The sequence below is a fragment of the Paramisgurnus dabryanus genome, chromosome 12 (assembly GCF_030506205.2).
Source record: "Paramisgurnus dabryanus chromosome 12, PD_genome_1.1, whole genome shotgun sequence".
Taxonomy (NCBI): Eukaryota; Metazoa; Chordata; class Actinopteri; order Cypriniformes; family Cobitidae; genus Paramisgurnus; species Paramisgurnus dabryanus.
The window spans coordinates 26,227,927-26,253,495 of record NC_133348.1 but is presented as its reverse complement, the minus strand read 5'-3'; the positions used below and the strand labels follow the sequence as shown (position 1 = coordinate 26,253,495).

General features: G+C 37.0%; 3 protein-coding genes across 9 annotated transcripts in view; 1 reads left to right on the top strand and 2 right to left on the bottom strand.

Moving 5' to 3' along the window:
• The window catches only part of dnm3a (dynamin 3a), a 70,662-nt gene extending 58,045 nt beyond the window's left edge, over nucleotides 1-12,617 (bottom strand). For 3 of the 7 annotated variants that reach the window (XM_065257357.2, XM_065257359.2, XM_065257358.2), the window contains exons 1-12: nucleotides 12,273-12,598; nucleotides 11,796-12,042; nucleotides 5,450-5,523; nucleotides 4,332-4,481; nucleotides 2,732-2,935; nucleotides 2,500-2,598; nucleotides 1,900-2,060; nucleotides 1,564-1,706; nucleotides 1,234-1,369; nucleotides 1,063-1,130; nucleotides 738-876; nucleotides 427-513 (exon numbers count right to left, since the gene is read on the bottom strand). In XM_065257357.2, the coding sequence (XP_065113429.1) occupies nucleotides 427-513; nucleotides 738-876; nucleotides 1,063-1,130; nucleotides 1,234-1,369; nucleotides 1,564-1,706; nucleotides 1,900-2,060; nucleotides 2,500-2,598; nucleotides 2,732-2,935; nucleotides 4,332-4,481; nucleotides 5,450-5,523; nucleotides 11,796-11,956 (1,422 nt within the window). In that variant the 5' untranslated portion in view covers nucleotides 11,957-12,042; nucleotides 12,273-12,598. Of the gene's footprint in view, nucleotides 1-426; nucleotides 514-737; nucleotides 877-1,062; nucleotides 1,131-1,233; nucleotides 1,370-1,563; nucleotides 1,707-1,899; nucleotides 2,061-2,499; nucleotides 2,599-2,731; nucleotides 2,936-4,331; nucleotides 4,482-5,449; nucleotides 5,524-11,795; nucleotides 12,043-12,272 lie in introns of all 7 variants that reach the window. The other 4 variants (XM_065257354.2, XR_010528827.2, XM_065257355.2 and 1 more) reach the window with 4 other exon arrangements.
• Nucleotides 12,618-12,955: 338 nt separating this feature from the next.
• mettl13 (methyltransferase 13, eEF1A lysine and N-terminal methyltransferase) lies at nucleotides 12,956-18,312 on the bottom strand. The gene is made up of 8 exons (XM_065257353.2): nucleotides 17,994-18,312; nucleotides 16,948-17,689; nucleotides 15,862-16,061; nucleotides 15,594-15,783; nucleotides 15,322-15,495; nucleotides 14,601-14,813; nucleotides 14,349-14,480; nucleotides 12,956-14,264 (listed from the first exon to the last, which is right to left on the bottom strand). Exons 1-8 carry the CDS (start codon nucleotides 18,144-18,146, stop codon nucleotides 13,972-13,974), a joined length of 2,097 nt encoding a protein of 698 aa, XP_065113425.1. The 5' UTR covers nucleotides 18,147-18,312; the 3' UTR covers nucleotides 12,956-13,971.
• Nucleotides 18,313-18,446: 134 nt separating this feature from the next.
• On the top strand, nucleotides 18,447-21,452 carry itpa (inosine triphosphatase (nucleoside triphosphate pyrophosphatase)). The gene is made up of 8 exons (XM_065256743.1): nucleotides 18,447-18,581; nucleotides 19,047-19,104; nucleotides 19,187-19,251; nucleotides 19,322-19,395; nucleotides 19,599-19,630; nucleotides 20,356-20,468; nucleotides 20,837-20,913; nucleotides 21,194-21,452. The coding sequence occupies exons 1-8, from the start codon at nucleotides 18,519-18,521 to the stop codon at nucleotides 21,321-21,323; spliced, it is 612 nt and encodes a 203-aa protein (XP_065112815.1). The 5' UTR covers nucleotides 18,447-18,518; the 3' UTR covers nucleotides 21,324-21,452.
• Nucleotides 21,453-25,569: the final 4,117 nt, after the last annotated feature.

The following is a 25,569-nucleotide window of genomic DNA, read 5'->3' as shown; positions in this document are numbered from 1 at the left end:
ATCTCTGTGTTATTATTGAAACAACACATATATGGGAGGTTTCCCGGACAGGGTTTAGGTTAATTCAGGACTGGGCCTCTTTAATATTAGGTCATTTAAAAAGGTTTTACAAACATACCTTACAAAAATTAATGCAGGTGTGCATCGCAAGACAAAACAATGTCAACAAAATATTTTAAAATCAAACAGGTCAAGGTTTATTTAAATTAAAGCAGCTCAAACATGCATTTTAGTCTGGGACTAGGATAAGCCCTGTCCAGGAAACCTCCCCTTTGAGTTTATTTTATTTTAACTTGTGTAGTCACTTTTATTTATTTTAACACAAAATCAACACAAAATGACACATTATGTGTTAAACAGCATTACACAAACAATGTGTAAAAAAAAGAATGCATTCTTTTTTTAGAGTGTGGTTGTTGGACTGACCTGGTCCTTGGCTTGACTCTCTCGCTGCCGAATGTGTGTGGTCACTATCCTCTCCGTCTCCTCCCGTAGTTTGGGAAAGGTCTCTAACTGAGGACATGCACGTAAAAATCAAAAAGGTTCAAACAAAGAAACACTTAAATCTAAAGCCATAATATGGATTGCATTGCAACATAGCATTTATAAATGGCCCAGGTGGAGCAAATATGAATGGCATGGAGATTTTTTAACAAGGAAGGCCCCTATAAAGTTCCTTTTTTTTCACACATCTAAACACTGTACTTGCATTCACCCAGCATAAAAGGATGTTGTACCTTGTTGGTACACTGTTGTACTGTGTTGATGAGCTCCTGGATCACCATGTCTACACACTTGAGACATGGGACTTTAAGTTTTACAATCTGTTTCTTCACTATGGCTTCGAAGGCCATATCAGGTGTAAACAGACCGGTCCTAAAGGGAAGAGAAAACACTAAAGTGTGCATATTCTGGAATACCACTGTAAAAAGTATACTATAAAATGTTAGAACCTTGTAACCCACAGGTGCTATTCCTACCTGAAACCTCATGTATTTAGGTTTATTTAATAATGTTCAATAATATCTTTTTCAAATACAATTTATTAATAAACAAACAAACCTGATGCCGTGGATGTTTATAATAGCATAACTGATCTCTCTTCGTAATTCTTTCTCATCAAACTCCATCTGATACAGCGCAGGCCAACATGAACAAGAAATGTGTGTAAGCCTTTTGCTTTTTAAAGAGATTAAAATAACTAACTGATCAATTGAACTTTTAAAAGATCACCTTAACTAGTTCAAAAGGGAAACGCTCATGAAAGATACGATTGATTTTGGCACCTCCTGACAGCTCCACTGTCTCCACCTGATCACCGGATCCCTCGATTCTCTTCTCAAAGTCCAGCCCAAAGTGTTGTATCAGCCTAGAGAACAAATGTACACAACGCACTTGTGTGTTTTTGTCCTCTTCAGTTGTGGTCTTGTCTGACATGTGCATCTGTTTGTGTTTATACAGTAAACAAATGTCTTCTCATAAAAGACTAGCGTGTATGTGCCCATGTTTGTGTTTGTGATGCATGTGTTTTTACTTTCTGAATTAGGGTGTGTGTAAACCCACTGCATTAAGGCTTTAGTCTTGCGTGAGGGGTCATCTGAGTTCAGAAACTTGTACTCCTTTGCCTCTTTATCCAATGAGAGAAGCTGACCCTGCAGTTGACTACGGAACGCTGGTAATGTGTCACGAATGTGGTTGGTAAGTTGCTACAGAAATAAGAGGAGTTTGGGAGTGAAAAATGGAGAAATAAAATAAAAGCACTTATCTGGGTGCCCTTTCTTTATAAGTAAGGTAAGAGTGGGGTAAGTTGTGTTGATAGCAAAATTAGGTTATATAAAGTAAAAAGTGACACAGCTTACTCCACTCTCCCCTGCATCTTGTAATATTGTGTAGCATCACCTGGTTAAGGACCCTTTGTAAGTATGCAGTCCCCATGCAGTCTGCCATGTGCCTGTACGCTGGATGTGATTTGAAGAACCGTCTCTCTGCAGCCAAAGCTGCACTTATGTCCTTTTTTCCATCTATGTCCTTTTGGCTACGGTTTACCACACCAATATAACCTGAAGCAACCACATAGAAGAAAAATAGGAAGAGATTAGCAATATTTTAAAGATAATAAGCTGCTAAATGTGATCCTATATCTCAAAGAAGGCTGTAGAATATGAAAGCTTTTTAGGAAACTTATTCAAAGGTTTGAAACAACTCATCTGATTGTTGCGCTAGAAGGGATCCTACAGACTAGAAAAATATGAATGACCAACAACTATACAAGTCAGATTGAATCCTATATCCTATCTGCAATCCTGTACAGTCCATAAACCCTTCTCCTCGGCTGGACTTCTGTGTGACTAATGCATTAATGCAGCAGCAGAAGCATTAAGTCTTTGCACCTGGACTTGTTTTACCCGCTGTAGCCTGCAGCAGCCTTGCCCTGGCCCAGATCCTACAAAAAACTCAACGAGTCTCTACTCACAGAATATATCTACACGTGAGCTTTACCTCTGCGAAGTGGCAGTAACCTGTTCTCCAGCACATCCCTGACATCCGTGCCCTTGTCCATCAGATCCAGCTTAGTGATTACACCGATGGTGCGTTGGCCTGATTAAAAGATCAATCAAAACGTGATGATGTGAGGAGGTCAAGGGAAAAGATAAATTTGAGGACAGACATTGATGATAACTACACCAAATTACCAATGGGGCAATACAAGGGTAAGTTATTTCCTACTTACCCTGTGGATCCACATCTTTGGCCAATTTAAGAGCATCAGAGTTAGCCAGATCCATGTTAGCAGGAGTGACAGCCAGGATGAGACAATTTTCCTTGCAGATGAACTGCATGATCATGTCTCTGATCTGGTATTCAATGTCAGGGGGTTGATCTCCCACTGGGACTTTAGTTATGCCTGGAAGGTCTATTAGAGTCAAGTTCAAAACTGGAGACAGAGAAAAACAAAAACAAAGAGTCTGGTCAGAGATACCCATAATAGAGATGTAGTAAAGACCGTACCCTCAAAGACCCTGACCTAGACACTGAGGGGCTGTTTATACAGGATATTAACAATGCGTATTGGTCAATCGGATCACAAGTGGAGGAGAGAGACACATTCACGTACACCTGTTTTTTAATCTGTCTCTTTTATCCACTTTTAACCGCTTTTGTCCTGATTACTGAGGGAGTTGTCTGTGGGCAGGCCCTCTGCTTTTGTTTACGAAATTATACACTCTAAAAAAACAAACGGTGCTATATAGCACCAAAACAATTGCTTTGGATCGTAACGATAGAAGAACCATTTTAGTGCCATATAGCACCGGTGAAGAACCAGTGAAGCACCAGTGAAGCACCAGTGAAGCACCAGTGTAGAACCATATAGGGGCCATATAGCACCACATATGGTTCTACATAGCACTATATGGTTCTACACAGGTGCTTCACTGGTGCTTCACTGGTGCTTCACTGGTTCTTCACTGGTGCTATATGGCACTAAAAATGGTTCTTCTATCGTTACGATCCAAAGCAACTGTTTTGGTGCTATATAGCACCGTTTGTTTTTTAGAGTGTAGGTTTAAATTGACATGAACTAATATTAGGTCAGAGTCCCCTGCTTGTGTTGTTAGTAAACATGCTGCACAATGTTGTGTACATGTATAGGTAAGAACTTTTTCTGATATTTCAGAGCAAATTGATGAAATAAGCTTTTTTTTCCGCAATTTTAAACTCTTGCAAAATGAAACAAATGAAAGATGCGGAGTGGGTTCGCGCTAGAAGTTATGTCCAATGGAAAATCATTGTGCTCATTACATTATATTAGATCAATAGACGGAGAGTAGTCTGTCTTTTGTGGCATTCGTTCACATGTGTGTCTACACCACAAAAGCAATCCGGTCGAATGCGTTTTCAAGTGTGGTCGAAAGTGGACAAGCTCAAAATAATTTATCATTTCAACCCGCATCTTAATACCAGGTGTAAACAGCCTCAAAGATTTAGTGTCAAGACATCTTGAGACCACCAAGACTTTAAATCTTACCCATAGTCAAGAAAAAGTATTATGAGATCTGTCCAATGATGATTTTTGCTTAAATCTTGCACTCCTGTTTTTAATTTTAAAAACATCAAAAACAAACTAAATGAAACATAACTGAGAACATATGAGCAATGTAATATTGTTTGATATGTTAAGTTTTCATTTTGTGCCAAATGGAGCTCTAAAATCAGTCAATAAAACATAATCTGAATGGTACTATTTATCCCACGTTACTAAATATTACATGTCTATACTGTAGATCGATGTGTATATCACTAATTCATTCATTGCTTTGAGACAATAATACCATTTGGAGAGTAGACACGAAGGTTGATAGGAATGGAGGATATGCCCTTATTTGATCCCGTGACTCTGTCTGTCTCTGCTTCAATCTCCCGTCGAATCTCATCAAAGTCTGTAAACTTCTTCCCTTTACAGTGTAGAAACTCTGCATACTCTGTGACAGGGATCAGAAAGTATGATTTAGTAAAGACAGGGGAACACACCGCATCTAAATTTACAGCGTATAATTTAGTTATGCCTGTTATAGTTTACAGTCCATAACCTTTTCATTTATGAATCTGTAGACTGATTGAAAGACAGGGGACACTGCCCTCTAGTGCTCAGTCAATGTTTCCAGAAGCCACTGTTCTATTAAGAAAATTCCCAAGACGCTGACTCGTTACAGCAGCAACTTGGTAAATATGGTCTAACTTACACTGTACTGTATATTACCATGGTTTTTAAATGTATGCAAAACATACAGTACTGTGCAAAAGTCTTAGGCCAACATGCTACCATTAGATTTGTTGTTTTTGCAATTTTATAATGATCATATATAATTCATTCTCAGTCTCTTTATCAGAATACAACCAGAAAATACATGAAATGTGTATATAGTATTAAAAACAGTGTAGAGTATAAGCTAAAGTGTCAAGTATTTAGGGTAAACTCCCCTTCCACTTGAGCAATAGCAGGCGGCTGCAGGATCTCTTAAACCTAAATAAAATTAAATCCTAATTTCCAATTCTAATCAAATGACTTCAGGTCTCCTAAAAAAAGCTCAAGATGTTTTTTATGCCAAGAGAGGTCACACTAAATACTGACTGATGCCTAAAGAAGACATTTCGTTCTGAAAATTGTTTTGTTTTTAATTTTGTGAACATATTTTCTGTATTTTCTGTTTTGTATCTTAAAAAAAAGTGAAAAATAAATATGAATGGACATTAAAACTTAGTTAAAACAACAAAGCTGGTGATGGTGGCCTAAGACTTTTGCACAGTAACGTATATGTCTCAAAAGTTGAATTGTCACATGATCTAATGACATCACTTTTGATAACACACTCGTGGCAGTCTGTTTAAAAAAGGATGTAAAAGAAAATCTGACCCTACAGTAAAAGGTGTGTGTGAGCATCTTTTATACCTGTGGCGGCACTGATGAGCTGAAGGACAAGTGGTCTCCTCGTAACAATTCCTGAGCCTCTTGGAAGAAAATCTCTGGGAACACAGCATAGGCCATTTTGTAAAAAAACACATTTATATACATTTACATGAAATCATATGTATTTGGCAGATGCTTTTATCCAAAGCAACTTTGTTTTGAAAATACAGTACATCAGTATGTGTGTTCTATTAAAACTTAGCGCATGACTTTAGTGCTGCTATCACAAAGCTTACCCAGTTTAGATACTAGATACCAGGGGGTCAAGTCCTCAGGCAAATCAAAATAAACTTCCCATCCAAAAAAAAAACTATACATAAAACATCCCTCACATGACTGATTAAGTCCCAGTCTGAGGCACAATGCCAGAAACTAACGGTCACTGCATACTTGGACAAGGCCAGCGTCAGAGTGAAACCATAAACCATGTGGCCCTGTCACACCCCTTACAACCCTCATACTCAGATATTTATGGCAGGTGTACGCACAACTTCCACAGGCCTGTACAGTAGGAAAGAAGCTGTGTGATAGTGCAAAGCAGTCAATGCAGAATGCAGAACCAGTTTATTTTCATCAGCCATGTGCAAAAGTCAGCTGAAATGAGTAGACTATAACTAAAACAACAGTTGGTGGATCAGTGATATATCATTGATATCAGGCCTGTGTGTCATTTCATTGCCTCTTTCTTGACACTTTTCTCCTATCTTAGTTTAATGCGTAGAAACAACAACATTCAAGCTATCTGAAGATTAATTTGGTACTTTTAACTTCAGTAAACAGTGTCTTGTTTAAAACAATTTAAATTTCTGTTCTTTGTCCAAGCCATTTTGAAATACACGCAAAACAATGGTGGGAAAGTTGGACTTTTCCATTAAAAAAATGTGTTTTCCACTAGGTCTGATAAATGCCAGGCTTGGGATGGGGTCACTAAACTGGATGATAAAGATGATACAGAAAAAAGGGTGTGTGCAAGCTAAATCAGACCTATTGCCCAAAATAGAAGGGAACTCCCACAGGATCAGACCCAGTTAAAGACATTCACACGAGCGGCATAGGATGCAGGTAGAAGATTAAATTGTCCTAGTGCTTGAACAATCTCATATTTCTCATTATAAGTGATATTTGCTAAGGAACTTTAAAAAATGTTGGGTCATTTCAACCCAGTGTTGGGTCAAAAAGGGATGAACCCAACCCGTTGGTTTGTAATTTAAAGGAAAACACCACCGTTTTTCAATATTTTACTATGTTCTTACCTCAACTTAGATACATTTTTTACATACCTATCTTTTTGCAATGCATGCACTTTATCTTTCCACAGCGTGTTGTGAATGTGTTAGCATATGGCGGAAGAGCACTTATAGTTTGCAGCATTTCGACCTCATACGCGCCGAGGTCGAAGTGCTGCACACTAAATGCTCTTCCGCCATACAATATAGTTCTCATTCACACAATTTATTTTGTGCCACCATACTTACATGTGTAACTACTCATGAAACAGTCTTTAAATAGGGAAAACATGAAAGTGTTTGGTGGCTTCTAAATTCATCCCTGTTTGGATCCTGAGGAATTAATGGGGCTAGACTAAATGCTAACATATTCACAAAGCGGTGTGCAAAAATGAAGTGCACGCATTGAAAAAAGATATGTATGTTTTAATTTGTCTAAGTCAGTAATTCTCAAAGTGTGGTCCGCGGACCACTAGTGGTCCGCCAAACCCCCCCAGTGGTCCGCCAAAAGATGACCTAAACTAGGCAAGTGTTTGTACAATCGTCACTTATTTAAGTAGATTTTTAATGCACTTGCGAAACTGTGAGATCAGTTCTTGTCTTTCTGTTTTAATAACGTAAAAATGGATCGGTTGGCTAAACCAAAGAGGGTCAAAATAAAGATCAAGCGTCAACTGAAAACAACTAAAATCCACAGATCTATTAGTTTTGTAATGTACTAGTTTTTGTTTCATGTGTAAAATCCCTGTCATTTCAGTGATTTTGGACATTAAGGGGATTTTTTTCAGTATTTTATTGTTACCATACAGTAGGCTAGTTACAACCATAGACTTCATATACCCACCACCTCAGTTTTAAACTAATGGTTCTTTGGAATGACATTAAGTGGGACCTAGGCTGTTACAGTATGTTTAATTGCATTTTTTTTTCACATACGCAGTTTGTTGTTCATATTAAGCTGCAACTCATTTCACATTTACTTTTTCAAATGAAATAAAATTCATATAATAATTTTTGAACATAGCATTGCATTTGTTTTTAAAAAATTAGTTTTTGACAGTTGCATATTAAACTTAAACTTAGCTTATTCTTCCTATTTTGTTGTTTTTTCAGGGAGTGTTAGAGTGGGATTCTGTTAGGTGGTCCTCAGAAAAAATTTGGAAGATAAAGTGGTCCTTGGGCTAAAAAAGTTTGAGAAACACTGGTCTAAGTTGAGGTAAGAACATAGTGAAATATTGAAAAACTGTGTTGTTTTCCTTTAAACTGGGTTGTTTCAACCCCAAATGTTGGGTTGTTTTAACTTGAACTCACTGGCTGGGTTTGTCCTTTTTTGACCCAACGTCAAAAAATAACCCAGCTTTTTTAGCATTACTGATAATTAGGGAACAAACACTGTACAATGTATCAGCTCTACATTAGCCAAGGACGATAAACAAGCAAACCAGTGCATTTTAAATTTAACTTACACCCAGGCATGAACTTATCTCTGTGCTGGACCCATGGCTTATTTCAACAATGTCCTGTACATTCCCAGTACACACCCTGACCTTCACTTTTTAACCCCCTTAACAAAGCCCCTTTTGACTCATCTGCTCCAATCTAATCTTCTCCCCTTTTCTTTCATTTCATCTTGACTATCCTCTCAATTCATCCTGTCCCTCCCCCAGTACCCAGTATGCACTGCTGTAGTAAACAGACATTAATACAAGACTGAGCATTGTATGATACATAAATGCAAGACTGAGTTTTGCCTATGTATAATATAACTTGGGTGTTAACTGAGTGTGAAAAAAATGAAATAAGCAACTAAGTAAACGACTAAGGAGTACTACTTTCATTCTCAAAATGCCATTATTATTTACATTTATATTACATAATTTATCGCAACGAACCTCTCAAATCTTATTCATGCATGCACATATAAAAAAATGCAGCATGGTTTTGCAAGTCGATTCAACCTACTATTTTAGGTTTGGACTTGTGATAAGTTGACATTACCTATAAAAAGAAGTTGAACTTGTTTAACTTAATTTGTTAGTTTAAAGTAAGATTTAAAACAATATATGCTGATTTGACAAAAATGCTGCATTTTTTATGTTACTGTCTTTTTAAGAAAAAGTTAAGATAAAACTCCAATCTCATGTAAATCATTATAAGAACCGTCTAAAAAATACAGATTCTGAATCCTTCAGCTAAACAATAAATCACAATACTTATTATAATATAAATAATATCTTCTCCCATGACCTTCTCACATTATCAACACTTTTTTAGGTGAAAAACTACATTTTCAACTAATAAACCAAAGCACAATTCTTCTTCAATCCATGGGCTCTCATAGCATTAACCCATTTCTTTAGGCATCCCTGGCCTGTACTGACTGGCAGTGATACTGAGAGGACAGATGGCTGAGGGTGCAGAGCTTTCTGCCATTCATATATAACTGATTGCTATGGATACATGAACTCATTATTTCCTGTATATCAGATCTTAAGTAGGCCATCATATGACGGCACCATTCAAGTGTATATTCAGGTGCTCAGACTCTTCTACTTCTAAAGTTATCTTCATTAACAGAAAACTAAATAAAAACTGTATCTTTTTCAATCAGTGCAATGTTTAGGACAATGGACAAATAATAAGGCACATAAAAGCAGGTCTATATAACTGCATAATCATTTACACATGTAATGAAATGCTTAAATAATTAGATATGACAGGCAGTGTGAAATGCAAGATATAAAAAATATAATGTGCAGTGGCATACATAAGTACACCTCTCAAATGACTTTGTATGACACTTCTCATGCTATTACTTCCTAATGACAAATCACTTTGAATAATGGTGTCTGCTTAATGCCTAAATGAAAATTGTAAGTAAGCCATTCAAACCTAGCATGCTAATGCATGGCCTTGGAAGGCTTGAAATATATTTAGTAGTCATAATTAATACTTTATTAAAAGACACCCTCCACCTCTGTTGTGCTGGAAAACTAAATTGTTATTCAAAAAAAAACAAAAAACAATATGCATGTTAGAAGTGACAAGAGGGTGAGACAAAAAATTCCAAAATCATCATTCTCCAGATTTCACTACTCTACTATTAACTCTGCTGTTAAAATCAAGTTAAGATAAGAATGTTGAGCCTGTAATTCTTAGATTAAGTTTTATTTTTTTAAACTTCATTTAAGTCTTAAACGTAAATATTTAATTAAATAAACTGTGTCTCCATTAACTGGCTTAAAACATGTTTCCTCATACACTCGCCAAGTTTTGAAGCTGATGGTAAGAATGTTTTAATGCCTTCCTCTCAGAAGTATACAGCCACTGTTAGCATTCCCAATTATCTTAAGCAGGCAAGATTCACGTTCCTTCAGCTCACTAAACAGATATGAACTGAACAAACAATAGCTTCCACTAACAATCACCGCTTCCTGTTGGACAGGCTCAGTTTTTCCATGCGGAAAAGAGCATGCATAGAGAAGATCCTGTGAGGGTTCTCTAGCGTAAATATATTTTTTTTAAGATTAAAGGGACTACAAAGGAGTTAAAGGGCCCCTAATCTATGTGTTTTCAGCAATATAGAAATAGCCTCTGGTATCCCCAGAATGTGTCTGTAAAGTTTCAGCTCAAAATACACCACATATCTTTTATTATACAATGTTAAACATGGCCATTTGTGGCTGCAGTGAAAACGCGCTGTTTTGGTGTGTGTTTCTTTAAATGCAAAGAAAGCTTCTGTTCCCCTCCCTGTATGCAAAGTATGGGGTAGAGCGCTTACCCATTAGCTTTGACTACATGAAAACATGTGTCACTGGCAGAAGGTTGAACTATGCGCTCATAAGGCAGAGTCTGAGAGCGGTTATGGCTGGGGCGTAATCAATGTGACATCACATTGATAGAGGATCCCCAACAGCCTGTTTTGTGTGACTGTTGTGGTTTAAAGGAGATTTCAAAAATAAAAAATTGATTTGTATAATAACAGGCTGTTTCTGCACACACCGGCGACTCATTTTCTGCTAGAAACACATTTAAAAGTGCATTTTCCATGTAAGGGGGCTTTATATGATATTAACTGCCATATCCGTCAATGACAGCTTTCTAGCTAAGCCTATAATACGCTGGGACAGGATAACAAAAGAAAACCACACTGAAACATGATGAACAAGCTGTTAAGATCAGAAGAAGAAATGATTGTAGTATTTATGTAGCTCATTTGGCAGAGCATTGCATTAGCCGTGGAAAAGGTTATGGGTTTACTTCTCAGATAACACACATACTGATAAATGTATACCTTGTAATGCACTGTAAGCTCCATGCATAAAGCAACTTACAGTGCATTAAGTTGTCTGCCAAATGCATTCTAGATTTTTTTACCTCACCATGACTAAGGGGCAGTTAAGATGGTACAAGGATGCATTTTAGTCTGGGACTAGGATTAACTGCCCCTAGTGAGTCAAATACTATGCCTGTATGGTGAAGCATCGATGACATGTAAACTTAGAGGGTTATGCACTTATACATTTATTCCCTTAAACATTCTACTCATCATATAATTTTCACTATTACAGAAACTAAAGCTTGTTCCTGTGATCTGGACAGTCCAGGAAGATCTTCAAATTCATGGTTCATGAATATAGACTTGGCAAACCATTAGACAGATGGAGGAAGATGTAGTGACTGCCCCTGACTACAAATGAGAGCAGGGCCATCTGCACCTGCTTCAGCTATACAGATCACTTCCTCTGCTGAAGATTGACTCAGTTTAACATAATGACCACTAACTAATAGTCATTAACTGAGACATATCAGATATTTAAGCATTTTAGAATTAACCAATAACTATGTTTGCCTAGTGAAGTGTGCCAGTTTGCAAAATGTGCCCTGGTTAATGTATAATTAATGTAAAATTTCAGTTTTTTTAGTATTCTGTTTTTTGTTTGCATTCTGAATAAATATTTAAGTGTTCAATTATTTTCAGGGATTGTTTACCACCCTGCAAAACTTCCTTTAGCCTAATATTTGCATTGGTAAATGATAATATACAAAAATTTGTACGGTAAAGTCCTTTGAAGCTGAGCTGGAAAGTGATGGTGTCGTACCTGCCCACGAAATTTTCCAGGACTGAGCTCTTGCCTGCGCTCTGACCCCCGACCACGGCGATCTGCGGCAGGTCCAGGTTGCAGCTCTGTCCGATGGCGCTGAAGGCATCGTGCAGGCGATTCACCAGCGGGATCAGCTCCTCCATCCCCCGGTTGCCCATAGTTACAGAGCCGCGAGGTTGCGGCGCGAATCCACGGACGATTAAAAACAGTGAGCAACAAACACGTTTCCTTAACTTCTAAAAAACTGTAATAATGAGAGACACGTGTAAACTTTAGGTTAAAAAACAGCTTGTCAACTTTAAATTGGGGTTTATTTTTCTACGGTTTTAATCAAATGGTGAGGTAAAAACAAAAATAATATTGCGTATAAGGCGTTTAAAAAAAACTTACAAGGAGTAACGTTATTTCTTAAAAAAGCACATGTAGAGAACAGAATAATTATGTTATTTCGTAACCTAACGATATTTTAATTACCTGAAATCGCATTATTCTTAGCGTTTGGATTTGTCAGACTGCAGCCTGTGTGAAGTAACGGCGACTCTATTGGCCAGCCGGAGTAACTGAATAGAGACATGAACTTAACAGCAAACTGTTTTTCTGTGCATTACCAACCAAAAGCAACAATAAAAGGTGATAAACTGAGAGAGAAAAACAATGAAAGTGTCGCGTTTTACTCACTCGCTTGATTTACTGGACTCAACCACTGGACTCAACTTGCTTTCGAACATTGACAGTCAGTTTAGCGTTGAGCGTGCGTGCGCGTGCTCGCTCAGACGCCACTCCTCAGGGGAACCGAGGCTTCTGATATTTTGTGCCGTTTAAAATTATTTTCTTAGAAATGGTTTGTAGCTTAATATAAGCAAATGTATATAAGGTACAATTAAGAAAATCCTTGTCCATGCCGTGTAAGTTTAGCCTGTGAGGGAAATATGCAAACACTGACGTAGTAGGGTAGCGGCGTGTAACAGCGGGGACGCGCGTCCCTGCCCCTTTCCCTCATCTGAAAGTAAACTTCTGCTGATCAATAAAATAATATATATCAAATTAATATACAGTAACAATTTCGGTAAAAAGTTTTATTCGTTGTTTTTGTCATGATCAGTATGGAGATTAGAAAATATGAAAACATTAGTATTTCAAAATTAAATAATACGAATATAACGTTACACAAAGTAAACCTTAATGGCTAGCACATTTCTGATTACTCTCACGAAAGTAAAAAGTTTATGAAACTTGTAGTAACATTTATTTTGGTGCATCGTCGACTTATCCAATAATAATGCATGATGATGACTGTAGGGTTGCCAGATAGTTTGATGCAAGTATTGACACCAGTACATTCAAACATAATAAAACCCTAACAGTTACATATAAAGTGTCACAAAAGTGAGTACACCTCTTACATTTCAGCAAATATTTTAGTGTATCTTCTAGGGATAATACTAAGAAATTACCACTTGTATTTTTCTTTCTAGACATACTGTACATTGTTAAAGTGTGATTATACTGCACTTTTTAGAGAGAACAAATACATTACCAGATAGTTTGGTTCATGTATTTATTTATTTTTTCAGTTTAGGAATATTACATTTCTTCTTTAAAGTGAAGACTGTGTCCAAATAATTTTAAATACACTGACACAATGCAACAGGTGTACCTGCAGCAACCAATCATCTTCATCATTTCAGGCAACCTGGAATTGTTTACCCTGGTTATTAAGCATGTTTAAATGCATATTGACTCCAACAGGGTACTGTGTTGCTATTACCTAAATATCCTTTTAAGGCGGCTACATATTATTACTTCAAGTATAATTCTGCATGATGTTTTGTTAATACCCATGATTAACATTTGATGTAGAGATTTTAGCTTCTTTTAGAGAGATCAAAGTGAAGGTGAAAAGAACACTGCACTGATAAAAAAATTACTGTCCTGTTTATCACTGTGATAAACAACTTGTAAGCACTGGGTAAATTTAATAACCTTTTAATTTTATAAGCTTAACTCTTTATTTTATAGTACAATTATTCTGCTAAGGGAAAACACCAAAAAAATCCCAATTGTTACTCATAATTTCATTTCTATTGTTTACAAACCTTTCTTTGTATAACCAAAAATGCATCTGTTTGCCAAAATACTTAAACAAACCTTTTTTTCCCAAACTGGTCAATGTTTAGATGACCTTTAAGTCATTTAACATTGCAGTAATGTCTATTTGAGGAACACAAGATGCAGTCTGGGTTTTAGTATGCAGTCTCTTCTGTAGCTCTTTTGCTGTCTGTTGTAATGCTGCTAAGATTGTGTGAGGTTTGTTGTCATCCCCTCCACTTTTGCAACAGAGCAGCACCTCATTAACTTCACCCTCAATTCCTCGAGAGAGCACACATGGGAAAACGGCTTGAACTCGTTCAAGCACCGACTTCCTGAGAGACGAGTCACGGCATGCGAGGTTCAACATAAACAGTCCTGTGGAGAAGTAAAAAAAATAATTAGAACTCTCATTAATAGAAAAGCCTTAACATTAATCTTATAATATTAAATCTCCATTACCTCGTGGGGTTAACAAGTTGTAAACTTTCTTTAAAAGTGATGTTTCTACAAAGGCTGGTGGAGGGCAGCTTATGCCCACGGTGGTGTCTTTGCTGTCAACGTCAAACATGATGACATCAAAAGAACGGCTTCCTATAAATAGTGCAAAAAGGTTTAGGATGGTTTCAATAAGAAGAAATGGGAAAGCTGGCACAATGCAGCTAAGCACCCACTAAAACCTCCAGAGACTGTAAAGTCTAGATGTTTTCTTACCTTCACTCTCCAGTGTTGTAATGTGTTCCAGTCCATCTCCCAGTATAACTTTTAGCCTTTCGTCAGTCTGAAACCCAAACCAGGTCTGAGCCAACTCAAGCACAGCTGGGTCCAGTTCCACCACGTCCACCCGTGCATAAGGCACAAAGTCATGTACAAACTGAGGAAGTCCCCCGCCGCCGAGCCCCACCAGTAGCACAGATACTGGATGATCTGTTTGAGGTTATGTAACAGGTCATTAAGAAGCTTATATGAATGCAAATGATTACACATTTTTAATTGTTTAGAAAAAACTTTATACTGACTTGATAAAAAAACAATTGTTCTACTAAACTCGATGGAAAAGCTAACCAAGCCAAAGTGAGGTGAGCTGACCCCATCTGACCCAAAGCAAACCGTGGGGTACTATGCAATGCGCCAATAGTCTCATACTGTATTCACAGGAACCATATCTATTTTAACTGAAAGCTTTTTTTGGTAAGGGAGTAAGAGCAGTAGCCCATTTGCATTTAAATGTACAAACATGAAAACAGCATTTATGCTCCCACCAAAATAGGGACATTATATAATAAATGATCTGTGTGGTATTTTGAGCTGAAACTTCACAGACACATTTTGGGCACACCTGAGACTGTGGGCATATGAGCACAATAGGTACCCTTTAAACTAGTACAGCAAACTCTTCTAGCTTTCACTAAACTTTCAGTATTATCACACTTACCTTTTTTACTGATTGCATCTGTTCCTAGCATGGCTAAACCTGCCACCATGACTTCATGGTGTGTACAGCAGAGAAAACCTCGGTCCACACTGCGAACTTTAGCACCCGTTACATTGGGGCCTTCAGAAACAGGCGGCTTGGATTTTTTCCTGTTCTTCTTTTTAGGTGCAGAAGCTAGGACAAAACACTAAAATTAATCCTAAGAAACGTTCTTGATAATTCCAGGATTCACACACAGTTGTTCTCTATATTTAGGTACTCTGTAACCTTACCTGTGGCGGTAGCCTGAAGTCTACTCTCTGACTGCACTAACTGGGCATTGCTCATGAAGACTAGTCTGCGATAAAGGTGACCATCTTCTCCTCTGACGTCTTCCACAGAGTAGTCTCCAGTCAAAGCACTGACCCCTCGTCCGACAACCTCCCTCCAACCCAGATCTCCTCCTACAGACAGGAAGGGCACCTACCAAAATACGAAACCATTAGACAGTAGTGTAGACAAGATGAAGAGCTATACAGATTAACGTTCTTATATCTTCACCTGCTGATTGGCTGGCATCCCAGGAGGAGCGAGTTCCATCACCATTGGAGAGAGCTCTGACTGGACGGCCTGCATGTCTTCATACTCTTGATCTCTATGCATTGCCACAATGACCAACCGTTTGAATTTGGCGCTGGACGCTAACTGAGCCCTGCCTTCAGGTGAGCCATATAACCAGTCAGACTCACGACCCTGAGGAACTTAAAACATTAAAGGAAATCTTAAACAACATATGACAGCTAATATGTAAAGGATAATGCACTCTAAGGGGGTGTTTACACAATAACGTTTTCAACCGAATCCGGGAAAGGTTTTATGCATTTTGGCTGTAAGTTTACTTTTAAAGACTTTGCTGCTGTAACATGGTTGCAGGAGGCACAATGATATTACGCAGCACATGAAAATAGTCCCCTGCTATTGAAAGTAACCAAGGGGACTATTTTCGGGCAGTGCGTAATATCACTACGTCTCCTGCAGCCAGCAGCAAAGTCCTTGATTATTACGCCAGTTTGAGAGTATTGTTCCTAGCCATATCGACCTAGAAAAACGCAACTTTAAATTTTCCGTCGGTCTTAGTACATGATGTAATTACAGAAGAGTCAAGTTTTAAATAGAAAAAATATTGAAACTTTTTGGTTATTTTTAGTGCGATGCTAATGGTCTAATCAGATTCAATGGATTATGCTAAGCTATGCTAAAAGTGCTACCATATCCGGAGATCAGCTGAATGGATTCCAAAACGGTAAAAGTCAAATGTTTAACTCTAGGGGAACTGTAAAATTAGCATATTTTCCATAAAAGTGGAGTGTCCCTTTAAAAGGAGACACCCAAAAGGCAAATTTTTGCTCACACCTACAAAGTGGCAATTTTAACATGTTATAATTCAAAGTCAAAACCTTTCAGTTTTTTACTACATTGTTGTCATGTAAGCGTAGCCTGAGTCACCAATTCTAATTTGTGATTGCAAAACATGCACAGAGATATGAGAGGCTTCAAATCCAATCAGAATCAATCAAATATGCTATATTATAGTATAGTTAAGCATACAGTATAGTATATGAAAATGTAAAAAAATTAAGTATTCACCTATAAATATGGCAAAGTGATTATTTCTTGGTAGCTTGGCAGAAGGCAAGCTGTCCTGCACTGTCAAAGTGTATCGTGGTTGACCGGTTGCTGCATGGCACAGCGTGAGTGATGAAGTGCTGCTAGCATCGGTTCCACCCTTCAGTTTATGCAGCATAAGATTATAAGCCTGCCTCTCCTTCACAGCAGACAACAGTTCAGGCACCGATGCAAGCCTAGTGGGAGCACCATCCTCACCCTGGCACATTTCAAGCACTGCAAACGGAGGTGCTTGGCGAAATTTTGTGCATACGAGAACAAAAACCGGTAGGGCGAAGGAGGAATCAGAGTCCTCACTTTGCTGTCCACTTAAGCAGTGGATTCGCACAGCCCAGCCCTGGGCAAAATGCTCCACGGCCAACTTTATAACATGTTCCTGTGCTAAAGTTACGCATACGTATCGGCCACCCACGGCCAAAACTCTGCCTACTTCTGCCAGCATCCTGGCAGCAAGAGCACCTTCCTCCTCTGAAGCCATAGCATCAAGTGTGCCCTTATCAAGGGCTGCCTGAAAGCTCCCACTTTCAAAGCCCGTCTGAGTGGCATCCACCTGCTGGAAGGTCAGATCTGGACGACACTCTGCGTTTCGCTGGTTCATATGAGACACCACCGTCTCGCTGATGTCAATATTGGTTAGTTGATGGTAGCCAACATCATATAGCTGTTCACTCAGCTCAGAATTACCACAGCCCACCACCAAAACCTGCAGAAGAAATCAAAAGTTACACTTTGGTTCGTTCATAAATGTACATACCCTAAACAAAATCTGCAAGTTGTCTCTATTTAACAACTGCTTTTACGTAGTACTTTCCTAATGAAACTATCTGAAACATCTGAATATATCATAGAAAGATATTTGCATTCATTCCACGAGACAAAATAACCACATGTAATGTTAGGTTTAAATACTTTGTGCTTCCAATGTCATACGTTTCATTATCAAGCTTCATGACGGGTGTAAATGTAACAGAAACATTGATGTATAAATAAAATAACATATAAGTTACCTTATCACGAGGTTTAATGTATTTATGCAAAACTCCGCAGAGTGAGTTGTAGTCTCCGTACCACTCGAAAGCTTTTTCTCCTCTTTTACGAAAAAATCTCTCCCAGTAGTCGGCTGAGCTGAACTCCTCAGCGCTGCGTGGCAATAAACTCATGCTTGTTTGGTCTTTAAAAACCACCCCAAAACTAAACTTTATTTCCACAGATAAATAACCTTCTGCAAGCAGATAAATTTACTTTACTAAATAACTTTCTAACTAAAATCGGCTGAATATATTGACATGTGATGATGTGCTCTGTTTTTCCCACATGTTTGGTGGTTTTAAGCCGGACAGTTTTTAGAGAGGGACGAAGTATAGCGGGCTGTGATTGGCCTGTTTGTGAGAGGGGCGTGTCTTAACCGTTACGGAGACGTCTACTGATTGGTGAACATTTATGGTCAAGGATTACGATTGGTTCATTGAATGCGGAAGTCCGAACGGTTTAACGCTCCGGGAGTGAGTTGTTGAATGGTCGCAAAGTGAACCATGGCAGTACCGACTGGCAGATCTGTAGTATTTGTTACTGGTAATGCGAAAAAATTAGAAGAGGTAAGAACGAGTTGGGAGTTTTTTAAAAGAGTGATTTAACCACAAATTATTCATTAGAAATCAAGTAACAGAATGAGCACGAGGGTCTTGTAAATTAAATAAATAAAGACTGTCGTTACATGCTATGAATCAAGCGGTGTAAATATGCTGAAGATTTAATATAAGTTAGGCAGATCAAGAACACGCATACAGCAGGGGTCTCCAACCTTTTTGTGAGCGCAAGATCTACCACAATGGAGAGCTACTTTTTTGATATACTCTACTCAAAACCTTTTTCTTTTACTTTAAAATAAGCCAAGCTAATATACAAAAAATATGTAATAAATAATTATTAAAATTGAGGCTTTTAATGTGCTTTGTCGGGCAACTCACAAACTCTGTGGGGGCAACCTTGGAGACCACTGGTATACAGGATATTTGACTAGTCACTTATGAAATTGTTGTAGTAATCAAACTATTTTCCAGGTAGTTCAAATCCTTGGTGACAAATTTCCCTACAAACTAATTTCAAAAAAGATTGATTGTAAGTATTCAGTAACTGAATTCATGGATTGTTTATCCATGGATTGTTATGTATTGTAATGTGGATATGATTTCTCATGCAGTGCCCGAATATCAGGGGGAACCAGATGAAATTTCCATACAGAAATGTCAAGAAGCGGCAAGGCAGGTTTGTAAAATGCACTTTATGTATCCCGAATTATGTCTTGCACATGATCTTATATATTTTGTGTGTTAAGGTGGATGGGCCAGTACTGGTAGAGGACACCTGCCTGTGTTTCAGGGCACTAGGAGGATTACCAGGACCTTACATGTAAGTCTTTATGTCCTGTAGATCTTAAAACTATTGAACAGTGCATTTTATTAGTTCAACATAAAGACTTACAGTCACAATTTACTTTCATTATAAGTTAAAAATAAAAAAAATAAAGATTAAATGAAATTGAATTCCAACGCTGAGTCCGTCATCAGAACAAAAATAAATCAAAATAATTTGTGATGTTTTTCTCTCCACAGAAAATGGTTCCTTGATAAACTGAAGCCAGAGGGTAAGATACTTTGACCAGCGTTGCCAGGTCTGCCTAACAACACAAGCCCAATGCCCAATCAAAACAAGCCCAAAGACCTTAGGCCAAATGGCAAGACTTAAAGGGATAGTTCACCCAAAAATGAAAATTCTGTCATTATTTACTCACTTTTGTGTTGTTACAAACCTGTATAAATTTCTTTGTTATGATGAACACAAAGGATGATATTTTGAGAAATGTTTGTAACAAAACCGTTTGTGGACCTCATTCACTTCCATAGTAGGAAAAAAAGAATACTATGAAAGTAAATGGGGTCCACAAACAGTTTGGTTACAGACATTTTCCAAAATATCTTCCCTTGTGTACATCAACAAAGAAATTTAAGTGGGTTTGTAACAATATATAATTGAGTAAATTCATTTTTGGGTGAACTATCCCTTTAAATTATGCCACTCCCAAAGTACATATTTTACATTCACTTTTCACATGCATTAAACAAATTTTTTTGTTAAATCCTTCAACCAGCGGATGAAAAAACCCACAGCAACAGTTTAATTTAAAAGTAGCCCAATTTTGCTGTAAAACAGCAGACTTGGCAACACAGATTTTGACTAATATTCAGGTTACATCTATTAAAGCAATAACTCTTTTTAAACAATTCAAATCTATTTAAACGTAAAAATTGTTATTAAAAAATTATTAATTTAGCAAAATGAGTTTTGATGTCTTTACCACTATCTTTGCAGGACTGCATAAAATGCTGGCAGGTTTTGATGATAAGTCAGCTTGGGCTCTGTGTACGTTTGCTTTCTGTGCTGGGAAAGAGGAGCCAGTTCAACTTTTTAGAGGAAAAACTGAGGTGAGCAAATACTATAGGCAGTAATGCTCAAACACATCAACACTGTTACCCAATAATGCAAGTGGGTGGTAACTTCAATGTCTTTTGTGCAGCACACCCACTAAAACAGTGTGTTTTAAAAAAGAGGCTCAAAAATGGTACTTACTTACTAATTATGACATTTTATTAAAACAAACTTTGAACACTTTTAGTGGACCAGAGAGAATAGAACACAATAATAAAATAAGCCAGACTCCTTTAAACATTTTCTCTCTTCACTTTCACTTTTTAAAAGTAATAAAAGGTTAAAAAAAAATTCTTGACTACCTGTGTTATAAAAGTGTTAGATATATAAGTTTTTGATCATGTCCTCTAACAAAATTTTTCAGGGTTGTATTGTTGAGCCCAGGGGCCCAAGAGATTTTGGATGGGATCCTTGTTTTCAGCCTGAAGGCTTTGATAAAACGTGAGTATACGCTCTCATCTTTTAGTAGTTCTTATTCATGTTTACCAGCAGGTGACAGTATTGGGCAAATTATACCAACTTTATGGTTTAAGGTTTACAAGTATTGGTTTCTTCTTATAATTCAAGTGATCTCATTGTAAGAATGCATGATGCAAAATTAACCATGGCTTCAAACATTGGTGGATAACATCCATAAGAATGTCATATTTGAATGTGCTTGACTTCTTAACCATTTGCAACATGCTTTTCACATTTCTTTGCGCTGTGTTTGTGAGTGCAGATATGCTGAGCTTCCTAAAGAGGTGAAGAACAGCATCTCCCATCGGTACCGTGCCCTGGCAGCTATGTCAGAACACTTCTCCCAGTGTAATGACGTACCAGAGACAAAGCGTGCAAAACAACAAGACTGAGTACAATAAAGAATAAGAATCGAAGCTCATTTTTGGCTCATCAGCATCAGGCATTGGCTCCATAAATGGTTAAAATGTACTCTGTCTTCTATATTTTTAAATAAAGATTTTGTTTAAAAAAAAAACAAAGTTGAGTCATCTTGCAATTTATTTAATGATTTTAATTGGCATGACACCTACATAATTCCAATATTACATGAAAATATATTGGATGTGGTTTTCCTGGTGTTAAAATGTTTAGGGTAACTTACTCATTCTTTATATTTTTTTCCACATTTTAGAATAACAGTAAATATATGGAATAACACAAATACAACTATGATAATTATGTTGTGCTAAAACAAATTTAAAATAAAAGTATATTCTAGCCTTTTTAAAGTAGTTCTGTGACCCTGGATCAAAAACACAGGTATATTTGTAGCAAAAGCCAAAAAATACAGAGCATGGGTCAAAATTATCGCAAAAATCATTAGGATATTATATAAAGATCATGATCCATTAAGATATTTTGTACATTTTTTGTAAATCATAAATATGTTAAAACTTATTTTAAAGGTGATTTTCTCAATATTAAGATTTTTTTACACCGTCAATAGTATCTCAGCCAAATATTGTCCTATCCTAACAAACCATACATCAAGCTTATATATTCCACTTTCAGAAAAATTGATCCTTATGAATGGTTTTGTGGTCCATGGTCAATGTATTCCTGTCAATTTATCAGCTTACTTGTTGAGGTCTCATCCTGGGATGTTTTTTATGGAATACTGAACAAATTCATCTATCCTAAGCTTTTACTGGTTGCTTTATCTTCATGATCTACTCAATTCATCCATTATTTTAATAAAAAATATTTTGTAATAAATTTTGAAAAACATTTTAATGGACTGTACATTTACATATCTTAGACGTAAGCTAAATCTAGTAAAATTCCTTTGTAATATACTTATTTGTAATAATAATAATGTGTAATGTTTGTTTTTTTATTCTAAATTTACAAATGTTATATGGTTACCTATACACAATAGATCTGAATAGATGTGAGATAGATTAAGTAAATATGTGTGTGTGATTGCAGAGCACGTCTGAGGATAGAGACACGGGGAATTCAGAGCCATAAATCTTCTGGATGTTTTTGTGACACCTTCTGTTTGTTCATGTGCCCACAGCGCATGGGGGATGTAACTCTGTTATAGACTTATATCATCTACTGTTTTTGTTTCTCATTATTAATAGCAGAAATGCAATGTTTTCACTGCTGTTTCTCACATCCTCTCTCTCTAATCGACTCACTCCCTCTCCTTTCTTTTCCTGTCCCTTTATCCCCTGTGACAAAGAAACCTTTTGGTTACATGCACATGAATAAATCTGATAAAAAAACGCATACTTCCCACAACTTTCAAGAAATATTTATTTTTTAAAATGTGATTATTCTTGTTTTAAAAACTTAAAATGATTAATTTAGGCAAATATTGTTATTACTGTTACATAATGCTTTACATATTTTACAAGGCAGATGATAGCTGACCAGAATGTCATAAGGAAATTGTATAAGAAGGTGGTTCTCAAACATTTCATTTAAATTTAGCATAACATATTCATTTGTAATTCTTTTGGATTGTTGACTCTTTCTAAGAAAGTTTGATTACTGTACAAGGATATTATGATAAATTTAAGGGGACATATCATGAAAATCTGACTTTTTTAATGTTTAAGTGATATAATTGGGTCCCCAGTGCTTTTATCAACCTAGAAAATGTGTAAAAGATCAACAGTAACTAAGTTTTGGTAAGCCATTCTCTTTAAGCATGTAATAAAATTGAAATCTGGCTCCCCTTGTGATGTCAGAAGGGGATAATACTGCCCCTTAATCTTTTAAAGGACACACCCAAAAACGCCACAATTTTGCTCACACCTACAAAGTGGCAATTTTAACATGGTAATATAAATTATCTATATGGTATTTTGAGCTAAAACTTTACATATGTTCTCTGGGGACACCAAAGATTTATGTAACATCTGACTTGTGAAATGTCCCCTTTAATGTATTCTATAAAATGTCATAAAACTGGGATCCTCTCTGAAGTTTGAGGATTGGTGAAACTCTCTTTTTTAGCCAGTAAGATAGAAAAACTTTACAATGTACTAAATACAATCAGAACACTTTTGCAGCTGTATTCAATTAAGCTTATTATGTATATCTTTATTTTTTATACAGGCATACCAAACATAATCATATCTGAATTGCATAGTAAATTAAATATATTAAATATATTTGATTTACTATGCAATTCAGATATTTTGTGTGGGCAAGTAAATGGTCTGAGTCTGTGTTTAAACTTTCATTATAGCCAAGATTATAACCTGACATCTCTGCCTCAACTGATCCATTTTGACACATGATGTGTTCAACATCTCTGTATCATCCTTATACGCTAAATTCATCATGCACGCTGTAGAAATATAGCCACTAAGCTCCAAAATGTTTATAGGGCTGTAAAGGGCAAACATTTATTGTCATGTGGTGCATCGTAATTACATGTCCACTAAGATCAAATTTTATACGTTTATTACAATTCCCTTGCTCGCCGGATGACCTAGTTTTGATAGCAGCATTGTGCAGGGAAAGAATGTTTTTAAAGCTCCTCGGGTTTGAATTCCATGGTAGGAATGGGATATAAACAACTGCTGTGAGTATGTGACAAAGCACAGAGGCAAATGGTTAAGGAAACTATCTCCGGTATTTGGGACCTTGTGCAAACTCTTTGTATTAACTATATGAAACCAAGGGCTGCATCCCTGTCCAGACTCCTGCTGCGCTTATGGGAGTGCACCCAAGAAGATCAAGGAGTGGCATTTCACGAAGAAAAAAAGAAAATAAAGAACAACTGTAAATGACCCATAATTATACACAACAACATTCCTCAACACTTAATCGTGTGGAAATGCTATTATTTAATGCACCTGAGGTTCAAGGTGTGTAAACATGTTGTTGAATGTCTGTCTGGTTGGGAGAACAAGTACTTAAAGTGAAGCACATCCTGCAATTTTTAATGCTGATAAGCATTGTCAGACAACTTAAACTATAAAGGCTGTCTAGATAGTAAACATCTGCCGCACAGGAAACAAAAGATGCATTACATAATGTTTTTTTGTGTGCACTTGGAAATTAATCTCCAGACATAAAACACACAACACCACAGTTAGTTTAATAAAGCAGGGGAAATGCAGTAATCAACAAAATAATTAACGGGAAAATAATCAAGATTTGGCAATCCTTCACATATGAGAAAGTGATCACTAATATGAGCCCCTAAACAGCTAATTGTCCTATAAAATACAGGAATCCTGTTTAAAAGGTCATAATCACTAGCACATTGCAAAAAAACCATCAGGAGACGTGCACAAACACCTGGAGTTCTGGCCCTCATCTTCTGCAAAATGTTTTTGTGGTGTAACACATCTATGGGTCTGGTGAAGTGATCGGATGGATAGATCCTGTTTAGGGGAAAGGTGTTTATTGCTATGTTGACTAGACAGTGGGTGATTCAATGTTTTGCAAACATTTTTAAAGTAGTTTAAAGGGCAAGATGTCTGTACTGAAGCAGATATCTAGTGCTTTCTTAAAGTCGCAATGAAATTGAAATGAAAAACTATATATGTATTTTTAATAGTGTGGTATTATTAACAAATGACTTATCTGTGAGCTTCATTATTTTTTAAAAATTCGTGTGTGCTCATAATCTTTAATCAAAAATGCAAATCTCCTCCCCTCCTCAAAACGATCTCTCTTCACTTCCGGTCAAAAGTATGGCAGGTGGGCGGGGTCCGGGAGAAGATCGCAGTGATTAGCAATTAGCAACACGACCCAACTTCAAACGATCCAATCAGATCTCGATGGACAAATTCAAATCCAGCCCTGCCTTATTTCATCTCAAAAGCCGTTTCATTCGGATATACGTCACCACGGGGAAAATAAGGCAATCGCTACTTCCGTTTCATGGCGACTTTAAACAAGTATGAAAAATCAGCTCTGCAATTCAATTCAATTTTATTTATATAGCGCTTTTTACAAGTGTTAATTGTTGCAAAGCAGCTTTACATGAGTAGATGTAGATGAGAACACAGAAAATCAATAGATAGTATAAGAAGTAGAATATAGCGGCTAAGAATAAACCGTACAAGCGAGCGTATTAATAATGTAACGTATACAGTACAGTGCTAAGTTAAGCCAAAGTTGGCTGAC